This window comes from Erpetoichthys calabaricus, chromosome 4 (assembly GCF_900747795.2).
Source record: "Erpetoichthys calabaricus chromosome 4, fErpCal1.3, whole genome shotgun sequence".
Lineage (NCBI taxonomy): Eukaryota > Metazoa > Chordata > Cladistia > Polypteriformes > Polypteridae > Erpetoichthys > Erpetoichthys calabaricus.
This window is the reverse complement of record NC_041397.2, coordinates 304193771-304216242: the sequence shown is the minus strand read 5'-3', so window position 1 is coordinate 304216242 and position 22472 is coordinate 304193771. Positions and strand designations below refer to the sequence as shown.

Sequence of the window (22472 nt, the reverse complement as noted above, 5' to 3'; positions counted from 1 at the left end):
CAATGCAAAAAAAGGATTTTTAGAAATGTTGGCCAACAAAGGTATGAACATGAAAAGTATGAGCATGTACAGCACTCAATATTTAGTTGGGGCTCCTTTGGCCTGGATTACTGCAGCAATGCGGCGTGGCATGGAGTCGATCAGTCTGTGGCACTGCTCAGGTGTTATGAGAGCCCATGTTGCTCTGATAGTGGCCTTCAGCACTTCTGAATTGTTGGCTCTGGCGTATTGCTTCTTCCTCTTCACAATACCCCATAGATTTTCTATGGGGTTAAGGTCAGGCGAGTTTGCTGGCCAATCAAGAACAGGGATACCATGGTCCTTAAACCAGGTACAGGTAGGTTTGGCACTATGTGCAGGTGCCAGGTCCTGTTGGAAAATGAAATCTGCATCTCCATAAAGTTCGTCAGCAGCAGGAAGCATGAAGTGCTCTGAAACTTCCTGGTAGACGGCTGCGTTGACCTTGGACCTCAGAAAACACAATGGACCAACACCAGCAGATGACATGGCACCCCAAACCATCACTGACTGTGGAAACTTTACACTGGACCTCACGCAACGTGGATTCTGTGCCTCTCCTCTCTTCCTCCAGACTCTGGGACCTTGATTTCCAAAGGAAATGCAAAATTTACTTTCATCAGAGAACATAACTTTGGACCACTCAGCAGCAGTCCAAAGGCGAGACGCTTCTGATGCTGTCTCTTTTTCAAGAGTGGCTTGACACAAGGAATGCGACAGCTGAAACCCATGTCTTGCATACGTCTGTGCATGGTGGTTCTTGAAGCACTGACTCCAGCTGCAGTCCACTCTTTGTGAATCTCCCCCACATTTTTGAATGGGTTTTGTTTCACAGTCCTCTCCAGGGTGCGGTTATCCCTATTGCTTGTACACTTTTTTCTACCACATCTTGTCCTTCCCTTCGCCTCTCTATTAATGTGCTTGGACACAGAGCTCTGTGAACAGCCAGCCTCTTTAGCAATGACCTTTTGTGTCTTGCCCTCCTTGTTCAAGGTGTCAATGGTTGTCTTTTGGACAACTGTCAAGTCAGCAGTCTTCCCCATGATTGTGTAGCCTACAGAACTAGACTGAGAGACCATTTAAAGGCTTTTGCAGGTGTTTTGAGTTAATTAGCTGATTAGAGTGTGGCACCAGGTGTCTTCAATATTGAACCTTTTCACAATATTCTAATTTTCCGAGATACTGAATTTGGGACTTTCATTAGTTGTCAGTTATAATCATCAACATTAAAAGAAATAAACATTTGAAATACATCAGTCTGTGTGTAATGAATGAATCTAATATACAAGTTTCACTTTTTGAATGGAATTACTGAAATAAATCAACTTTGTCATGATATTCTAATTTTATGACTAGCACCTGTAAGTTACCAAGTAGTGTGGTAGACAGTAGGACTTTAACGACCTTCAAAACTAGACTTGATGTTATTTTTGGGAGAATTAAGTGGATAGGACTGGCAGGCTTTGTTGGTCTGTATGGCCTGTTCTCGTCTAGATTATTCTAATGAGTTTATATGAAGACATTCAAAAAGTCTCCACTCTTTTATATTTTCATTGGAAGGAGTTAAGGCAGGAGGAGTAGTAATTGGACATTAAAAAGTTTGCACGACACTGGGCAAACGAAGGTGACTATGTAGAAAAGTGATTTGTTTTTGAAATTCTTAATAAAAAGAGTTATAAAAAAGTGTGTAAACTTTTTGAACATCCCTCGTATATATGAGTATACAAGCTGTTCCCCATCTAAGACAGGTTGAAAACTAAGTGATCAAGTAGACCTCAGGATTGATGTTTTCAGTACAGCATGCAATTGCATAGGTCTTTGTTTTATGATATGGGTCTCTGTTATGTGTCATTTCGTATGAGATTGCTATAAGCAGTGTTAATGTTTGTGATGCACCATCTACTGGAATGACAAATGCAAAGCATTTTATTACTAAAAATGTTTGTGATGTGCCATTTTTTGGAATGGCAGGGACCTAACAACCAGAACAGGCACTCAGACAGATGCAGAGACACTTTTATCCTTTTATTAAGCTAGATGCTGTATGTTTCCCCTCACAATATATATATAATAAAAGGCATTACAGTATATGAAATCTGATAAGTGTATATAGATAGGAGAAAGTTTCCCCCACAACCGACTTGTAACTCACTCACTGAGATTTATAAAACCAATATAATTTTTAACAATATATATTACGTCTGTTCATTTTGGGCATGTACAGACTGCACTAATTGTATTTTTTAGACCTTTAAACTTGCAGAGCAAAGCAGGTCTAAATAGTAATTCTGTTTGTTTTTTTTTAATTAAAGTGTGTTCTCATTTTGAGCAGTGTTGGAGGCTTTTGTGTGTGTTTATTTTTGTTCAAAGTAGTTTCTTAAAATGGCTTTCTCAATCAGTACTCCTGAGTAAACAGCCCCTTCGCCTGTGAATGCACTGCCCCTGTGAGGTTTACATGGCTGCTCTCGGAGGAACTTGTTAGCTTTAATTAAACAACTAAACCTGCCTCTGTCTTTTCACAGATAAATGGGCAACTACCGTACATAAAACACTCATAATGCAGACAGACGTTTTCCCTACTAAATCTCTTCCAAGCACAGTGTAAGAATATGACATAAAAATCTAGTAACATTTTCAATTCATAAATACTAAAACTTCGACAAGACACAACTGCATCACAAGAAGTCAGTGGATCTTTCTTGAAGGAGCTTTTATGCATTCCAGGTGGGACAATGATGGGAAAACAACTCATCATCTGTTTGTATAGTGGACGAGCAAATGACATTTGGTAATTCATAACATACAGCATCTCTGCCCAAAGCAGGATCAACAATTAAAAACATGGATCCTATTTAAAAGGTAATGTCAATTCCAGTTATACTGTTTACTGCAAAATGTTTTTTAAGGCAGATATGTATTTATTAATTTACACACAATTTGCTAATGGCATTCGTTAATAGGATCAATAGTACATTTTCTATGGGGTAACCAATCATTTTTGTAAAATAATACATTATTATATACTCTAAGGGCATTTGCATTTTAAATCCCACATGAGATTCCTCAGCATCCAATGGTGTTTTAGTGACTGTTTGGCACACCACCGACAAGTCTTTATTTTGAGTTGATTTAAACAGAACAGGCATTTGTACTAATTCACAGCGTAAACCTTTATCCAAAGAGCTGACAGTATGCCATTTTCGTCAGAACTTGCTTAACACATTGACTACTGGACCATTTATGACCAGGACGCAGCAGTATACATCTATGCATATACGATAAACAATGAACTCTGTCAATTTGAAGACAACAGTTTTATTATCTACAGTAACTGTATTGAAAATGTAAAGAAACCATTAATTACTTTGTTTTTCACCAGCAACACGACTAAAAGTCTCCATTTGAATGAGCATCCTTGAAGCATGACACCACACAGAAGCACATGTGCCACAAATACAATGTGTTTCTTTCTGCTGTCTACTCTTGTTGTACACAACACATTTGGTAGTTGGTTACTGTGCTCAGTGGGCAGCAGAAGGTCCATGCAGTGTTATCCTCGCAGTTGTGACAAGTCAGATGTCTTGTGATAAAGAAACGACTTTGGGACAGCAATCCGAATTAGGGCCAGAGCCTACAGGTTCCATATCATCCAGCATATTGTCACTATTTCAGTCACTGTCATTATCGTCAAAATATTATTTTTGCAACAAATTTACTTGTTTCAAAACATCAGCAACTTTATACGTTTTCATGACAACATAACTATGGACTGTCTAATTTTAATACTATTTTCAACAAGCTGTTGCCACCAAAAAAAAATTCTAAGGCTATGTAGTAGATAACTAAGACGTGGCAGCAAAGTTTGCCAGCAAGATGGCAGCATCTATATTGGGTTTATGCTGAGATACAAGTTTTCTTGTATGTCGCATCTATGATAGGCTGAATGACATATGAGTTAACTCATACCTCATGTTCAAAGTGTTAAATGTTTATATCGTGCAACACACATTCATGACTGTTAGAACATTTTCTAGGCATGCACTATGTGTAGCAGCTCAGGATTTGCACTTAAAACCACAAAATTTCCAGTTCAGTTCCTGCTTATGCCTCACATTGTGATCCTGATCAAATCACTTAACCTGACTGTGCACTAACTGCAAAAAAAAAAATAAAAGTTAGTGTATATGTGGTTTAACACTCAGGTTCATTTGGCGACTAAGTTAAACAAACAGGCAACAGAGCACAGCCCCATCTACATCGGAGGTGAGGCTGTGGAGCAGGTCAGCAGCTTTAGGTTCCTCGGAGTCACCCTCACTGATGACCTTAAATGGGCAAGTCACACTGCAGCAGTAGTCAAGAAAGCCCAACAACGCCTCTACTTCCTCAGGAGACTGAGTAAGGCCCCCACAACCCTGTGCAGATTCTACAGGTGTACTGTGGAATCCATCCTGACAGTATGCATCACATCCTGGTACTGCAACTGCTCAGTTCAGGTCTGCAGAGCTCTGCAGCGTGTGGTGAATACAGCACAGCAGATCACGAGCACACAGCTCCCTGCGATCCATGACATCCACACTACACACTGTCTCAGGAAAGTGAACCATATCAGGCGGGACCCTAGCCACCCTGCACTGTCACTTTTCACCCTCCTCTCATCTGGGAAGTGACTAAAGCCAATTCGGACTCACACCTCCAGGTTCAGGAACAGTTTCTACCCAACTGCAATCAGACTCATGAACAATCAGTAACCTTGTGTCACCTCCACTGCTACCTGCACATATACTTCTGCCACTGTCTCTGTTTATTCCTAGGATTCTGGTTTTATTTATTTACTTTATATTCATTTATTTATTGAGTGTTTTTTTGTCTATGTTCACTGTCTGCGGGGGCACATGCAAGCAAGGATTTCATTGTACATGGTACTTGTACTTGTACACATGCCAATAAAGAATTAAACTGAATTGAACTTGTAACGCCACCACACAGAAAATGTTTTATGTTTGCCAGTTGTCTGTCTGGTCTGCTTGTGCACTCATACATGCTGTTTTCGGAATGGAAAAGTGATTAACAGTAGCACACCTGAAGGCTGGATGTCTGGTTGTAGTATAAATTGCATAAATCACAATGTTTTTCAAAAAGAGAAAGAGAACAGCGTCTCCATTGGCCATGTAAAAAAAGTAATATGGCTATGAATACCTGTCTTGATAAGTGAAGGTCAGCGATTGTCTCCAGGGATGCGAACTCTGCATTTAGTTACGTCTAGAGGACTTGGGTGAGCTCGGTAAAAGTTCTTTTTTTTATTATGGTACATTACTGTCTTTGGAAACATTTTACATTTAAATATTCTGTTTGTACAGTTCTTCCACTCTTTACAATAAGCCAATTCAAACTCTGGGCTATTGTGTGAAATTCGGGATGGGTTGGGGTTTGTATTTCACGGTATATAGTTTTATTTAGACTTGTAGGGGGTATTGTGTGTTGGGAAGTAAAAAAGGCATCGCTATTTTTAACTTTGTGTCTTTCTTTTTTAAATGTTTAATATATTTTTCCTGGTTTTGTGAAATTTCTTTGTAACTGTCTTTTTTCATATCCTGTATATGTTAATTTAACTGTTTACAGCTGATTATCTATAAATATAATTTATAAATATAAACATGTTATATACGTAATAATAAATATAATTATATCACAATATACAATTGAAATTTTTTCATTATTCACATACAGTGTCTAATTGAAAATTGTCAGAAATGTAGCAATATAACCTGTAAGCAATGTCTTTAAGTGTCCATGTATTGTATCTAGGTCACACATTTTTGGAATGTCTTACTCTTATTTTTATAATTCTAAGATCACTTCTAACATTAATATTTGTAGTAACACCAGATGGAATTGCATTGTGTAATACAAAATACACTGTAATATCCTATCCTACTCTACTTGCATGAATATTGTGACCTGTAGGGGACATAACAGCTCCCCAAACCTCAGACACAACTACACAGGCAACAGTCCTTGTGGAAAAAGCGTTCCTCCATCTTCAAGGAAGGCAGTCATGGAGCCCAGATGAGCATGCAGAACATATCTGTTTGCACAGAGTATACACAAACGTCTCAGTCCATGGAGTGAGCAATCATTTAAACAATTCATCTGCTTTTATACTTTTTTTATTTCATCATCTTAACTAATACATCACATCATCTGACTCTTAATATGCATAACTTTATCACCTCCTCCAATCAATTAATGCCACCTGTAATTTCTGACTCTTTTCGATTCTCCGAATTTTGCAAACGCTGCTTCATTAAGAGGGGTGTTTAGCGGATCGTCCCATTGATCTTAGCACAGCTTCATAGGAGGGGGGTATGGGCTTTCCCATCAGTTTATCCCGTTTATTGGAGGGGTGTTTGTTACTTGTTTACTTCATTCTAACCTTGGAAAATTACGATGGCTTCTTTAAGACGAGGCAGAGACCTCTTGTGCTCAAGTTTTAAGTTACATTTAATTAACCCCTGAGTTACATTCAATCATTTTACTTGCTGTATGTTTAATAATCCATTATATTACCATCAATTTGTGAAAATAGGCATTGTGTAAAATGCCTAGGAAATCTATAGAATGCTGAAAATGGTAAGTATGGTGAGTATGAAACAATTTAAATTTCAAACATTCTATGGCCGTACCTAAATAGTATTTGTCATTCTGTATAATGCATAGATATTATATACCATGTCTAGGGAAAGTATATAGTGTTTCAAAGTAACACAGACATTTCATGCTTTGCCTAAAATTGTCACGCATTGTATAGAATGCCTAGGTATACTATACAATACCTACTTTTCACACTTTGCCCCTAACATATACATACCATATAATATACATATACCACATATACTCGCATATAAGTTGTGTCTTGAAACCTGAAAAATCGAGTCATAAAATCAGACCCCGACTTATACACCCGTTCAAAAATACGACACTTACATTTTTTTTTTATATCTTCTTGCTTCCTCCAATCTCACACCAGTTTCTCAGATATATCAAATTTTGTTGCAGCAATGCAGTTACCAATTTCTTTCGCCACTTCAATGACTTTTAATTTAAAACCAGCTTCATATTTTCTTCTGATCGAACGCTCCATTGTCGATAATGGATGTTCTTACGATAAAGGTGTATGAGGGTGTGAGATACAAAAAACACAAAACAGTGCAAACGTCACTTCAGAATAGTTTGGATATTACCGTGTGGTCATGTAGGCACAATACATAGGAAAAAAAGGCAGTGTGCTTTGTGATTACTCTCTCAGGTGGGAGTTAGCATATCATAATCTCTTGGACCAATAGCATGTGTTTTCCTGTAAATTATATGGTAAAATCAATACCCGACTTATCTACAGGAGAACTTAAACGCGAGTACATACGGTATATATATATATATATATATATATATATATATATATATATATATATATATATATATATATATATATATATATATATATCTGTAATAAATTATACAGTAAGTGATTATTGTATATATTAACTAAAAATTCCATACAGTCATGGAGTCAAATAAGACTTTTTCATCTTACAAGGTTTCTTGTCACAGGCTCTTCGTCCATAATACAACAACATTTACAATTCTTATTTTTTAATTCCTTTCCTCATTTTACTGCTCTCCAGTGAGTATTGTCCACTTCCTCCCAACTCCGACTACACAGGAAAAGGTGGAGAGATCCTTTTCAACCTGAAACCAGGAGTACTTTTGTTGCCACATGATTATCCCATGGAAGCACGTCAGGGTCAGGTGGAACCCCTCTGTGAAAGGGGGGCCTGCCTCCAGCAGCTTTCCCCTTGCAACCCCCAAGGACCCCAACAGGGCTACCCAACAAAATGATAGCTTTCATGAAGCCCTGTGGATGTCCAAACAGGAATTATGCCACTGGGATGCTGACACCTAGTGTACTGCGAGAGCACATGAGCCCCTGGAAGAAGTCTCTCTCTGTCCTTCTATTATAACAGCCTTCCTGTTTTTTCTTTGTCATTCAGGGATATTGAGTGTAGCTTGATGAGGGAAAAGATGAGTTTGAATGATTTTAGCACAAGGCTGCAAAACAACAAAATGTATAAAAACTGAAGAGCTCTGAATACACAATGAAGACACAGTAAGTGCATTTTATTTGCACATCAGATGGGAGCAGAAGGTCAGAATTCTAGACATGATGCAGTTGATTGCAGGCCTTATTTTTTGCCACCGAGTCATGTCATGATATTGTTCCACACAAGAGTTTTTTGAAGCAGCAATTTAAAAAATTGAGCCTTGACAACTTACCTCAGAAATGAATAACAGACTACAAACCTCAAACCAAAATGAAGTTTTGTTGATTCTGAGGTGTTAAACAAAGGCTGTCAAGTAGAGAACATAACCATTTAGCCACCTGAAGAAACAAAAATGAAAGTTTTTCCTTAATCACTATTTCTTCAGTGGTCAGAGGTACATTTTCTTACAAAAAGCTAAATTTTTCATGATATTTTTTCAGACTTATACAATTGTAGCAAAGTGTACTATGCCTTTTGTAATTTTTTTGGTAGCTTTCACTTATGAGCTTCCCCAAAATCAATTTTTCCAGTATAGTGTTAGTAGCATACTGTATGTTGTAGTACGGGCAGTAATTAATGTTACACCTCACAGACCACATACATTGGGGAGTCTCTGTTAAGCCACCAGATGCATGATGGATACTGAAGGGGTGAGTCACAGTTTCAGCTCTCTCCAAGGCTTTTTAATTTATTTTATTTGACATGTATATTAGGTGGAAACGCTTGTGTATAATAAGTCGTGTTTATTTGAGTTCTTATATGTAGTTTTTGTATGAGGTACAATTGAAGTGTTTTTAAGAAAACTTAATAGTTTATTTTTTTAGAGTGGTGCCACAGTGTTTTAATGTAGTTCGGCATGGTGAGCAACATGACAATATGTATAATTTTGGTTTTAATCGTTATTTTAAAATTTATTTTGTATTAACTGTTTGTGTTTGTAATAATTAGTAATATATGCATTGGCAAGAAGGTATTTGTATGATACTCTGTTCTTTTTTTGTTTCTGGAAAGGTATGCTTTTTTAGTGTTTGTTAAGAATATACTATAAAGTTGGAATATTTGTATTGTGTAAGGCTATGTATATTGCAAATAGTTTTTTTTTGTATGATGTATGAAATGTGAACAATATATTGTAAATAGTTCTATATGTAATGTATATATTATGTTATGAAAAAGGTCAGATGCATGGTGGATGCTGTAAGGACATTGACAAGAAGCTATTTTAATGACATCCTGTTCTTTTTTTTGTTTCTGGAAAAAAAAGGGAAGTAAGCTTCTGTTTCACCTCTTCATGCTTCATGGTTGACTTCTTTCCGACAAAACGCAGAGTAGGACGGATTCCAGTCGGGTAGACAGTACTGATTCTTTTTCATATAAATAATATGCATTTTTCTTAACATTTTATTTCATTTTAAAGGATCTCCTCCTCAAGATGGAAAACCTTACCTATTCTCCAACAGAGTTCATTTTGGATTGCTTGAACCATTCAGAACAGCGGAGCTTCATAACTGCAGTGCTTTTCCTAATTTACCTGGTAACTCTTGTGGGAAATGCGCTGGTGATTCTAGTAATCATGCTAGACCACCAACTACAATCACCTATGTATTTCTACATTGGCATTCTCGCATGTATCGACCTGACTTGTAGCACCAACATCATCCCAAGAATGCTGTCTGCTGTACTCTTTGACAGAGTTGTGCCAAAAATAGCCTGCTTTGCACAGTTATACACGTTACATCACTTGGAGGTGATGCAGACGTTTCTACTGACTTTCATGGCATATGACCGCTACGTGGCTGTGGTCAATCCCCTCAGATATCCCTCAATCATTACAAACAGAACTGTTGCAGCTTCATTTGTACTGTCCAATATTTTAGGTTTTATCGCTGTTATACCATTTGTATTACTAGCTAGTGGTCTGCATTTCTGTCGTACAAATGTGGTGCCTTACTGCATGTGTGACCATGCCACAATGGTTCGCATTGCGTGTGTAGACTACATCACTTACCTCATTCCTGGCTCTACAGTGTGTGCACTGTTCCTCTTGTTCCCTTTAGGCACCATCATTTTTTCTTACAGCAAGATAGTTCAGGCTGTTCTGAAGATCTCCTCAAAAGAAGGCAGAAGGAAAACTTTCAGCACATGTCTTACACACTTGATGGTTGTTGGCATATTTTATATTCCACTCTTCATTGCTTATGTCTTGCCATCTACTGGAACAACTGCTGAAGATTACAACGTTATTGCCATCATTCCCTGCATAATACCGCCAATGTTTAATCCAGTTATATACAGCTTCAGAAACAAGGAGATAAAGAAAGGCATCATAAAACTTGTATGTAAAAGGAAAATTGTTCCAGAATCAAACAAACACTAAGTTTAATATGACAAGTATATATTAAAATTATATTTTGAGGGACAGTCATGTGTATTTGTGGAAGTGTTTATTAAATATGCCTGTGTTCATCATTTTGCTATCAGAGGATAGAAATTATTATATCCATCATGTTGCACTTATGTTTATGTATGACTAATAATTATGGGAAACTTAGTTTTACTTATACGTGAAGTGTTTTAAAAATCACACAAAAGTGTTCTTGACTCACCATGGCAGAAATCAGACAGTTTGATTTTTTTCATAAGTCATGGGGTTATGCTGTTGCGTGTGTAAAAGTTGACAGCCAATGACAGTCTAGCCAGAAGTACAAGGCATAAACAAGGAAAGAAGGAAAGTGGGTGTTTTTAACCATGCAAACAAAAGAAACACTTGTCTGTCTAATGTCAAGTGTCTGTCATACTATGAGAGAATGGAAAATGGAAAAAGATGGACCAAGATTACACCTGGAAAACATTCATACAGTCACGGTGCTCTTAGATTGTACATTAATTACCTGTCATGAAGCTTAGCATTTTCCAAAACTGATTGGATTGATACCACCATTATGGTTTTGGCTAAAATTTTACAGTTTTGCATGTCCTTCCTGACATGATGATCAGGATTCAGAACTTAGCCTGCAGGGAGAGCTATTAATACTAGAATTACCAAAGCCTACAAAAAAAACCTGTAAATCCGGCCCACCTTAAATCTCTTTGCACCTTTCCATCAGTGTCTTTTGTCTTGTAAATGTGCCGATCAAGACAAGCAGCAAGCAGCCTACTATTTCATCCCCACACCGCCGCAGAATGTGCACAAAGTTCTCCCAGCTCATGCCTTGATTATCTGGGAGTGAAGAGCTGGAGTTTTAGAGTGAAAATAATAGATCGTTATTTGGAACACATGCATTTCATGTGCTTTCCGTTTCTATAATAATCTGTGTAAACACATTGTTAAAACAGAAACGTTTTTCATATTTTAGTAATAAATGACAAAATGTAGGCATAAACTATATAATGTGTGAAGCCTGAAGTCTAAAGATCAAATAAACACTTTCACAAAAGGTTCAAGGATGATACAACAGTTTCCATGGCACAGCAGTAAGAATTGCTGACTTGTAATCAAGAGTCCCCCGGTTCGATCCTGACCGCCTTGTATATTTACCGTTTTGAGTAGTGAGCTGCTCTTATTGTTAACTTAAAGAGTCGATAAATTTAAATATCTTTGATCGGTGGTAGGCCAAGAAGGAAAATTAGATGCAGAGATTGTAATGTTTCGATAACCAGTCAGAACAATTTCTCAGTTGTGAATTTATTTCAAACTTATTGGAAATAACTCCTGAGTTGACTTAACAACCCTGAGCTTTCCTGCAGCCACCCACCAGGTTTCTTTGCTGCCTGGTCTGCCTGTTTAACTGCCTGATTAATAATCCAACAGAGATAACTCATAGAGTGCAGTATGGATGGAACAATTGGAAGAAGATGTTAGGAGTATCATGTGATCAAAGTATTAAGACGAAGGTTAAAGGTAAGGTTTTTAAGACAACGGTAACACCAGCAATGATGTATGGAGCTGAAACGTGGCCAGTAAAGGGAGCGCAAGAGAAGAAGTTAGAGGTAGGAGAAATGAGAATGTATTGATGGATGTGTAGAGTCACAAAAAAGGACAACATTAGAAATGAGACAATCAGAAGTACAAAAAAAGTAGCAGAGATATCTAAGAAAGTAGGATGAAGTGGTATGAACATGTGATGAGGAGAGACAATAAATATGTGGATAAAAGAGTGATGGGAATGGAAGTACAGGGGGAAGAGAAAGCAAGAGAGGCCGAAGCAGAGGTAGACAGATAAAGTAAAAGAAGATTTGAAGGAAGAGAGGAGATGTAGGACAGAGCTGTTTGGAGAAGTTGATCAAGCACATCAACCTCACATAGAAGTGGGAAAAGAGGAAGAAAAAGAAAAAGAAGACCTGTCATTAAACATAGAAAATTTGAAACTATGCTTAAAATTCACAAGGAAGTCATGCAGTCTGTCATCTGCTACAACTCTTAGTCATGTAATCTGACAAGTTCAAGGCAATGAGATTCAGTAGCTGCAGTACTTAAGGGTGGCATCATCTTCAACTAGAAGTCATGTAGTGTGATGCCGGCCTAAAGGTTGGTATGCAGGGTAAAAACAAATAGCCATCCAAGTCAATTGAAGTATGTAAGTGTAGGTCTGTGTTTCTTTCTTGGAGACCCTATTCATTTTCTCTTTGTTGTTTCCATGATGTATTCCTAAACCATTGTTTACAATGAGAACTGGCAGATTTTTTTACAGGTAATTTCTTTCAATCAAAGCTGATTACTGATTGACTTATCAGGAGTACCTGTTGTATAAAAAGGTAAATTACACAAAAAAGGAGGATCATTATTGCATGCAATTGTCTTTCCTAAGAAGGATGATATTTCACACATCCTCCATAAAAAACAGGTAATTCATATTCAGAACACCACACAGATTAAACTGGTCTGTACCAAAATCCCCCACGCAAAGAAATTTATTCATTTAATAGATTTAGGTGTGCTGAATCCATTTCGGAAAGCAGAGTTTCGCTACTACAAATCGTTTTTGAGATATCAAATATACAGTAGTGAAAAAAGAATTTGAAAAAATGGTTGATTTTTTAAAAAGAATAAGCTACATTAGTTTTATGGCATACATATTTTTCATACTCAGCCTATTATTAAAAGTATATTATTTGTGCTGTAAAATATCAGTCTTCCTCATTCTTAATGTTAGTTGAGGTTGAAACAACCATTATTTAATAGAAGATATTAGGGGGATTAAATTTTGGAACATATGACACTGGCAGTCCTATATGAAGTTGGCCTCAGATAACAGAAGTGATAACTGCACGGCTATGGCAGGGCTGACTGTATGAATGCCAAGGACTGATGTGGCTGAGTGAGGAGCTGAAGTTGTGTGACGAGGACATCACATTTAAGAAACTGAGAGGATGATGTATAGGCCTATTTTGGAGATCAGACAGCATTGTCTAGGCAGAATGCAACACCATTAGAACATCGAGTTATATTTTTATTTATCTTAGCTATTTAGATTACTCATGAGATGAACACGGACTGTATGAGAGTGACTAGGCTGAGGTTTGGTCCTGACTAGTAGAGTTGTGGTGTCAGCAGATGCTATGGTTCCACCCAGTCTTTGTTGCTATTCTGTCAAAAAAAGCAAAGCTGTTTATTAAGAAATACAAATATAAGTAAATACAAGTCTAGCAAGACTGTTATACTGCAGTGATTACATTGACTCTGCAGATAACAGCAATTCTGTTGGTTAGAATATCCTTAATTATAAGATGGAAATCATCCACCAGAAGCACCTTTAGCTTGAATAACGAAAGGCAAAACAAAAAATATTTAAAATTATGGAAGTTTGTAACGTATTGGTATGTCCCGAAACAGTTTATTCATTATATTGTATTTTCGATGTATTTGTAGTCTTTCACAATGCAAGAAACTGTATCAATTGGCTGTGTCAGATGTTTAATGTAGCCAGAACTAAGAAAATGTTTAACACAAAAATTTAGTGCTGTATATCCACAGAAAAATCTTAGTTATAGTTAAATTAAGTAGTTATTTTGACGCAAAAAATTAGAAACAGTGGGGACACTTCTTGCTCCAATTAAATGTTACCATTTACAGAGGTGTCCAAGGCTATTATAAGTTGATTTCATTTGAAAGATCCATCTATCCATTATCCAACCTGCTATATCCTAACTACAGGGTCACAGGGGTCTGCATTATTTAAACATATTTCTCACATAAATATCAATAAAAAGCAAAATTTCCCCCAGATCTATCTATCTATCTATCTATCTATCTATCTATCTATCTATCTATCTATCTATCTATCTATCTATCTATCTATCATATAGTGCCTTTCACATCTATCTATCTATCTATCTATCTATCTATCTATCTATCTATCTATCTATCTATCTATCTATCTATCTATCTATCTATTATATAGTGCCTTTCACATCTATCTATCTATCTATCTATCTATCTATCTATCTATCTATCTATCTATCTATCTATCTATCTATCTATCTATCTATCTATCTAAAAGGAAAAGGCAAGCAAACATATTGTTAATAAGAATTATCACTCAAATGGAATGGATTCCTTAAGTATATCACTGCCAGTATTAAGCTTTAGTAAAGCTGAGAAAAATAAATTCCTTAAAATGGGTGCTGCTTGAGGATGTGTTGATTTTGAAAGGACAGTATGAATGGTAACTTAAATTAGTTGTTTGACTAATGGCACCAGATAAGGAACAAAGTGGTAAAAATATATAATCAATGTTGTTTGATTTACTTTGTCTTAAATAACTCTTTCTTTTTATTAAATAACATTTTTCAAAGGAGCTCCATTGTTGAAAATATATTTTTCTGAGTTCGCAAATAGTACAGCATTCCGGTTTTAATTAAAAAATTTTATAAAATGCATAAAAAGTTAAGTCATACAGCTAAATTATTACTTACAAACTTGTTATTTGTATATCATACAGGTGACAGGATGAATGTTTAAAAAATAATTCTGTGAACACTCTGATTTGAAATGATTAGTCCTACCAACTAATGTTGTACTGAATTGCCAAGAACTCTGCTCTCCATCCTGTGTGTCCCTTTTGATATTTTCTGGTGTTCTTAAACAGTTCTTAATGTCACAACAAAATTGTTTTTCATACCACAAACAGATTGAGATGAGGCTCTGAGAAGTTCTTCATAGCTGCTGAAACTGCTTTTAGCATACACATCTGCTACTGAGGGCCTCTATCCTTAATACTTCCTAGTTGAATCCAGGCATCCTTACTAAGATGTGGCTTATCTTCCAATTGAAAAAGACATACATAGAATAAACGAACGAACGAACAAACAAACTTTATTTGTCCCCTGGGGGACATTAGGCTTTGTACAGAAGTTCTTTAAATAAATCCATACATAATAGATAAATAATAGTTAAATAAATAAATACACACACACACCAAAATGACTATAAAGCAAGAAAGAAAACTTCTGACTTCACAGTTCCAGGCCCAGGGAAGTGCTAAACAAGCCTATTGCTGTTGGTATTCAGGAGTCCCTGTTGCATTTATTGACACACATATGCTGAATAATTTGTTGGCTGAAAGTCCTTGGTGTTAGTGTGTCAGAGAGAGGATGCACAATTTTGTTCATAAAGACACTCACTTTCAGCTACAAACTCCTGGGGGTCCAGAGTGTGTCTTATAACAGTGCCTGCCCTTTTAATTAGCCTGTTAATTCGGTGAGCCTATCTTGAAGTGATGTTACCAGCTCATTACACCACCACCACAACCACCACCAACAACAACAACATACAAATGGTGTAGCTCAAAGTGCTTTACAAGATGAAGTGCAGAATTTCTGCCAGTGACTTGACCTGGTGTTATATTTATAGTCTGAAATGTACAGAGTGAAGAGAAACACAGACAGGACTGTTCCTTGTAGTGCTCCATGTGTAACTGTTGTAGTTATCCCCATCATTGTTATTTAACCAGGTTTCAGATATTTCTGAAATATCGTAATTATAGTCTGCTACATATAACTCCATCTCACTTGTTTGATTTGTTTAGAAATTAGGTGGCTAGGCTTCTGAAGCTTTGCTGGGCTGAATTGCCTGCTCAAATTAAAATTGTTCAAATGTTAAAATTATGGTTATTGGTAACTAGAAATTGATCATGATATTCTTCTTTGATTTCTGATGAAACTTATAAGAGAACACATGACCATGCATATTGTAGTTTGTAGCCATTGGTAGGTACTGAACACACAAGCTTGACTTATAAAGTCTGTTCTTTATCTACCATACCATACCATGTGTCTAACAAACATTTTAACACAAACCAACATAGGAATTTATCAGATTAATGTAGAAGATTCTAAATATCTAGATGCTGTGCATTTCATAACTCCTGGGTAAGTAATATTATAAGATTAGGTAGCCTAGGTAGTCTTCATTGACCTAAGGCATTTAAAAGGTAAGAGTAACATATGATGGGTCAGGGGAGATCTTAATAGTCTTATGTTTCAGAATGGTAACGCAGAGTGACTCTATGGTGGAGAGGTGGCCACCAATTATTTTATATTCGGTGCATACCAGTCCATTCCTGATACTGCCTCTTATTCTCATGCAATATGACAAGTGTGGTGGGCTGCATAAAGAACCAGAATGTAAAACCCCAAGGTTACAAGATCAATTTCCACCTCTAGCTCACTGTGTGACCCTACAAAAATAATGATAGGGATGGTTAAAACACTTTCAGAAATGGACATGTAGAAAAGGGTTACTGCTCCTGTGACATTCTGACTATCTTTAACTGACCAGAACAAAAACATAACCTCCAGTGAACTTTCTTGACCACAAAAGATGTGTTGACCTCCCAAGTGCTGGAACTGGTGGTGCCTAAGAACATGAAAACATGAAATTCCCCACTCTGTTTATGACCTGGACTTTGATGTATAAAGATTAGAGTCATTTTATAATCTCTTAAAGTCCACTAACCATTCCTCTGTTTTCTTGACATTTAAGTCCAGATTATTCAGGCCTGTGGTTGAAATTTAAGGCGAGATTGTGTTGGTTTGGACATGTGCAGAAGGAGATATGCTGGGTATATTGGGAGAAGGATATTAATGATAGAACGATAGAGCTGCCAGGTAAGAGGAAAAGAGGAAGGCCTAAGGGAAGGTTTATGGATGTGGTGAGAGAGGACATGCAGGTGATGTGTGTGACAGAACAAGATGACGAGGACAGGAAGATATGGAAGAAGATGATCCGCTGTGGCAACCCCTAACAGGAGCAGCCGAAGGAAGAAGAAACAGAATTGAAGAAAGAAACGTCGCCTAACAGGACAAATCAGTTATCAGGCAGGAGAAAAGCTGTTCATTGTATTTTTTTAATTTCAGATCCTTTTGAGTTGCGCCACCGCCCTTAAAATTTCTGTGCATATGACAATTGTCCATACTTGTTGCTTATAGTACATCTGCTGATTTCATCCTTTAGTACATTTTGTATATTACATCAGCCTTTCTTTTGGTACATTCATTATTTACTTGACCATCTCAGTATTTTTCCTAAACCAAATCTTCTATTTCAGTGTACATTTTATTGTTCACTTGACCTTTATTTGGTTTCCAACATTTATTAACCATTTATGCTATTTCTTTACACTAAAATTATTCTTCCACAGGCTACACCATTTGACCAGAACTCTTACCTTATTCTTGTGCGCAGACTTGTCATGAGCCCCATAAAAGTGATGTCATCACCATACCTGACCACTGTTACAGAATTGGCAAGTGAAATGCAGTGGGTGGGTACAATTCTCTGGCGCACCTGTACTCAGGGTGGAGTGTCTTAGAGATGGTGCCCACCAGCTTCACCACCTGTTCTCTGTCTCATGTGCAACAGGCACAGTGGCATTTGTGCTGAACATTGCTCAATCATTCAGTCCACTTTATTTAAAATATTAAATCTTTTTTTATTTTTTACTTCAAGTTATCACAAAATACTACATATTGTGGTCTCCTAAAAGGAGGGCATGCAACACTTTTAATTGATTTTTAAGTTGCCTCAGCCAGGCCCATTATTTAGGATAAGACTAGATAATTTACTTTGATTGTCATTGTAGTACATACAAAGAATAGCTGTGTGGCAGCAGTCGTCTAACAGAATAATAAAATACACCATCCATCCATCCATTATCCAACCCGCTATATCCTAACTACAGGGTCACGGGGGTCTGTTGGATCCAATCCCAGCCAACACAGGGTGCAAGGCAGGAAACAAACCCCGGGCAGGGCGCCAACCCACTGCAGAAATACACCATTCAATCAACAAAAATACAAAACCACCAGATAATGCAAGGTTGTACAGTAATAAATACAAAATACAAAAGAAATGCAAAGTACATATTAAAATGATTAAAAATAGCTTATATTTATTTTATAATAATAATAATAATAATATACTTTTATTGTAATATTAATTTCTGGATAACTCAACAAATTTAGGCTAGGATAGACAGACTTAATTATCGAAGAGGGGAATTTGTTTAGTTGCACTGTGCTGTTGTGTCTAATTTTTTGTGAAAAAAAAATAGACAACTGGAAAAGAGAATTTATCATTCAGAGTCCTTAATATAACATTTCCAATTAGTAATTTTGAGTAAGCAGACAGCACCTAAGGACACAAAGTCCCTGCAGTGTTTTCACTGTCACTCTCATAGGAGTTTGTTAATTTCCATTTAAATGCGTAAAACTGCTGAAGCCTTCACTTCAATAAGTAAGTAACCTTTTTTTAGCCGGTTGTACTAACAATAATTAAGCAACGTTTTAAATGACTAACCTCTCGAAATTCGACACAACAAATTCACCAGCGTAAAATGATAGAAGTGAATACATGGGCCGACTGTGTCACATATGCAGAATTTTAAGAGTTACATGGACACTATAATAGTTAGCTTAACACTAGCAATTTTGCTGTGCAGTGTAAAAACAATGCAAATCACTGTGAGTTTTGATTTAAGTTATACAAACATAAAGCTCAAATGTAAATCTGATGAAATGAAGTCTTAATGCTGAATCCCTGCTGAAGGATTTGCTTCAACTCCAGAAAAGAAAATATTGGGAAAAATTACTTTTACTTATTAAATTGCTTAGAGATGTGTTTTTGATAAACTGCATTACCTATCACAAAGATGAGAAGGAGAAGGATCAGTAAACATGTCATGGATTACACCTAAAAGGTAATTTCATTCATTGTTGGTTACTGTAGATGGAGTTAATTAAAAAAAAAGTGTATATGTTTAGATCACTAAATTGAATGTGTCACCTATAAATTTGTAACTATATTAACATGCTATACTGTACATTGCTTGGGAAATTCCAGTTTAGTTCCTGTTTAATAAACGGCCACCATGTAATTGCACAAATACTTTTATCAGTTACCTCAGGGTCAGCACTAATTTTAAGCATTTCCCTGCTGAGCACCTGCAGATTGTCAGGGCATAAATTGCAAATGAATACTGTGAAGTTAATAGGAATCAGTCAAAAAGACAAAGAGTTAAACAGCTACATGCTGCCTATGCATGCAATAGATGGAAACATTAGATAGATAGAACTTTATTTGTCTCCAGTGAGAAACTTGGCTTTATACAGTAGCTCTTTAAAGAAATAGATAGATAGATAGATAGATAGATAGATAGATAGATAGATAGATAGATAGATAGATAGATAGATAGATAGATAGATAGATAGATAGATAGATACATAGATAGATAGATAGATAGATAGATAGATAGATAGATAGATAGATAGATAGATAGATAGATAGATGTAAAAGGCACTATATAATAGATAGATAGATAGATAGATAGATAGATAGATAGATAGATAGATAGATAGATAGATAGATAGATAGATAGATAGATAGATGTAAAAGGCACTATATAATAGATAGATAGATAGATAGATAGATAGATAGATAGATAGATAGATAGATAGATAGATAGATAGATAGATAGATGTAAAAGGCACTATATAATAGATAGATAGATAGATAGATAGATAGATAGATAGATAGATAGATAGATAGATAGATAGATAGATAGATAGATAGATAGATAGATAGATAGATGTAAAAGGCACTATATAATAGATAGATAGATAGATAGATAGATAGATAGATAGATAGATAGATAGAGAGATAGATAGAGAGATAGATAGATATATAGATACTTTGGTCTAAACACATGCTGGAATGACCATAAAGCAAGGAAGTTGAAAAGAAAGAAAAGTTCTGACTTGGCTGTCACAGTCACATGACTGTGACAATAATGGCCGTTGTTATCAGTCAGTCAGTCATTTCCCAACCCGCTATATCCTAACTACAGGGTCACGGGGGTCTCCTGGTGCCATTCCCAGCCAACGCAGGGTGCAAGGCAGGAACAAATCAACGGGCAGGGCGCCAGCCCACCATAGGGTACACACACACACACACACACACACACACACCAAGCACACACTATAGGGACAATTTACACCTAGCCATTGTTATTTGAAGTGATATTTAACATTTAAATCATTTAAACCTTTACAAATTAGTATTCATAATTTGTGTTCCTTTTTGCAGCATTTTACATTTCCTGTGTGATGGAAAACGTCACTTTTGCTCCATCTGAATTCATTCTGGACTGCCTGAATCATTCTGATCACCGAAGCCTCATCACAGCCATACTTTTCTTTATTTACTTAGTGACTGTTACTGGAAATGTGCTGGTAATACTGGTCATCATACTGGACCATCAACTACAAACACCTATGTATTTATACATCGGCATTCTCGCCTGTATAGACCTGATTAGTAGTACCAATATCATACCAAAAATGTTGTCTTCCATCCTTTATGACCGAGTGGTACCAAAGGTTGCCTGTTTTGTGCAGTTGTACATTTTACATCATCTGGAGGTGATGCAGACATTTCTGCTGACTTTCATGGCCTATGACCGCTATGTGGCTGTCGTAAATCCCCTGAGGTACCCCTCCATTATTACAACAAAGACAGTCCTTCACTCTCTTCTGGTGTCCAGTGCCTGCGCATTTTTCCTTATTGCTCCTTTTGCATTTATCTGTGTTAGTTTTCCCATCTATCGAACAAATGTCTTGCCTTACTGCTTGTGTGATTATGTCACCATTCTTCGTGTTGCTTGTGTAGATTACGTTTCCTATTTAATTCCTGGCAGTACGGTAAGTGTTTTGATGCTGTTTTTTCCTTTGTCTGCAATTCTTTTTTCTTACAGTAAGATCGTTCAGGCTGTGCTAAAAATCTCCTCGAATGAAGGAAGGAGGAAAGCATTCAGCACGTGTCTCACACACTTGATGATTGTGTCCATGTTTTATGTTCCTCTTTTTACTGCCTATGTTTTCCCATCAACTGGAATAACTGTTGAAGAATACAATGTTATCGCCATCATTCCCTGTATAATACCACCAATGTTTAATCCAATTATATACAGCTTCAGAAACAAAGAGATGAAGAATGGCATCCTAAAACTGCTTTGTAAAAGGAAAACTGTTCCTGAGTCAAACAAACACTGAGCCTAACATCAACAGCATGTATTAAACTTTCAATTTAATGAGTCATATTTGTTTGTTTGTTCATGATAGCATTTACAGTCATTTTTTTTATGAATTTGGATAACTGCAAGTTATTTTACAATAATACTTTCTAATTTTCATTTCTCATCTTGCCCTTCTTGCACAAATGTTTTCTACAGATGTAATGTGAAGGGTATCATTTGCATGTAGGTACAAATGTTATTTTCTGCTCAGTCCCAGTAAATACTTACTAGAATCTTTCATATTTATAGTAATTATTCAGTCAGCACAGTAAGAAAAGTGATAAAGTGGAAAAACTAAAATACAGCATATTGGTTATATGTGTATTAATCCAGCAACTGTGCTTCACTGCCACACATTTATTCATTTATTTTCCTTAGCATATGAATCCAGTCTTAACACACACTGTTTTTATTGGTTTTGATTTTTTGCAGTCAAAAAAGTGGAAGTGAATTTACTGTCTTATCAGGTTGCTATAACTATGCACTGATGATGATTTATTTTTATTTAATTTACTACCCGATTGGATTGATGCTTAACCCTGTAGGCCGTAGCAAAGGAGAGAATTAAAATAAAACTAAATGCCATTTAAACAAAGCTGCACGTCTTCTCTGTGACATACCAACACTAAGCACTTTCAGCCAACAAATTACTCAGCAGAAATGAGTCGAGAAACACTACTGGGGGTCCGTCATACCAACAGCAATACGCCTGTATAATGACTCACTGTGATTGGGACTGCCACGTCAGAAATTTTCTTTCTTTTTAATTTACTTAATTTTTAGT

At 36.5% G+C, this 22472-nt stretch overlaps 1 protein-coding gene across 1 annotated transcript; it reads left to right on the top strand.

Moving 5' to 3' along the window:
* The first annotated feature begins 18871 nt into the window (after positions 1-18871).
* LOC127527693 (olfactory receptor 2T2-like) lies at positions 18872-21703 on the top strand. Its single transcript, XM_051927273.1, has 2 exons — positions 18872-19315; positions 20701-21703. The coding sequence occupies exon 2, from the start codon at positions 20721-20723 to the stop codon at positions 21663-21665; it is 945 nt and encodes a 314-aa protein (XP_051783233.1). The 5' UTR covers positions 18872-19315; positions 20701-20720; the 3' UTR covers positions 21666-21703.
* The last annotated feature ends 769 nt before the right edge of the window (positions 21704-22472 follow it).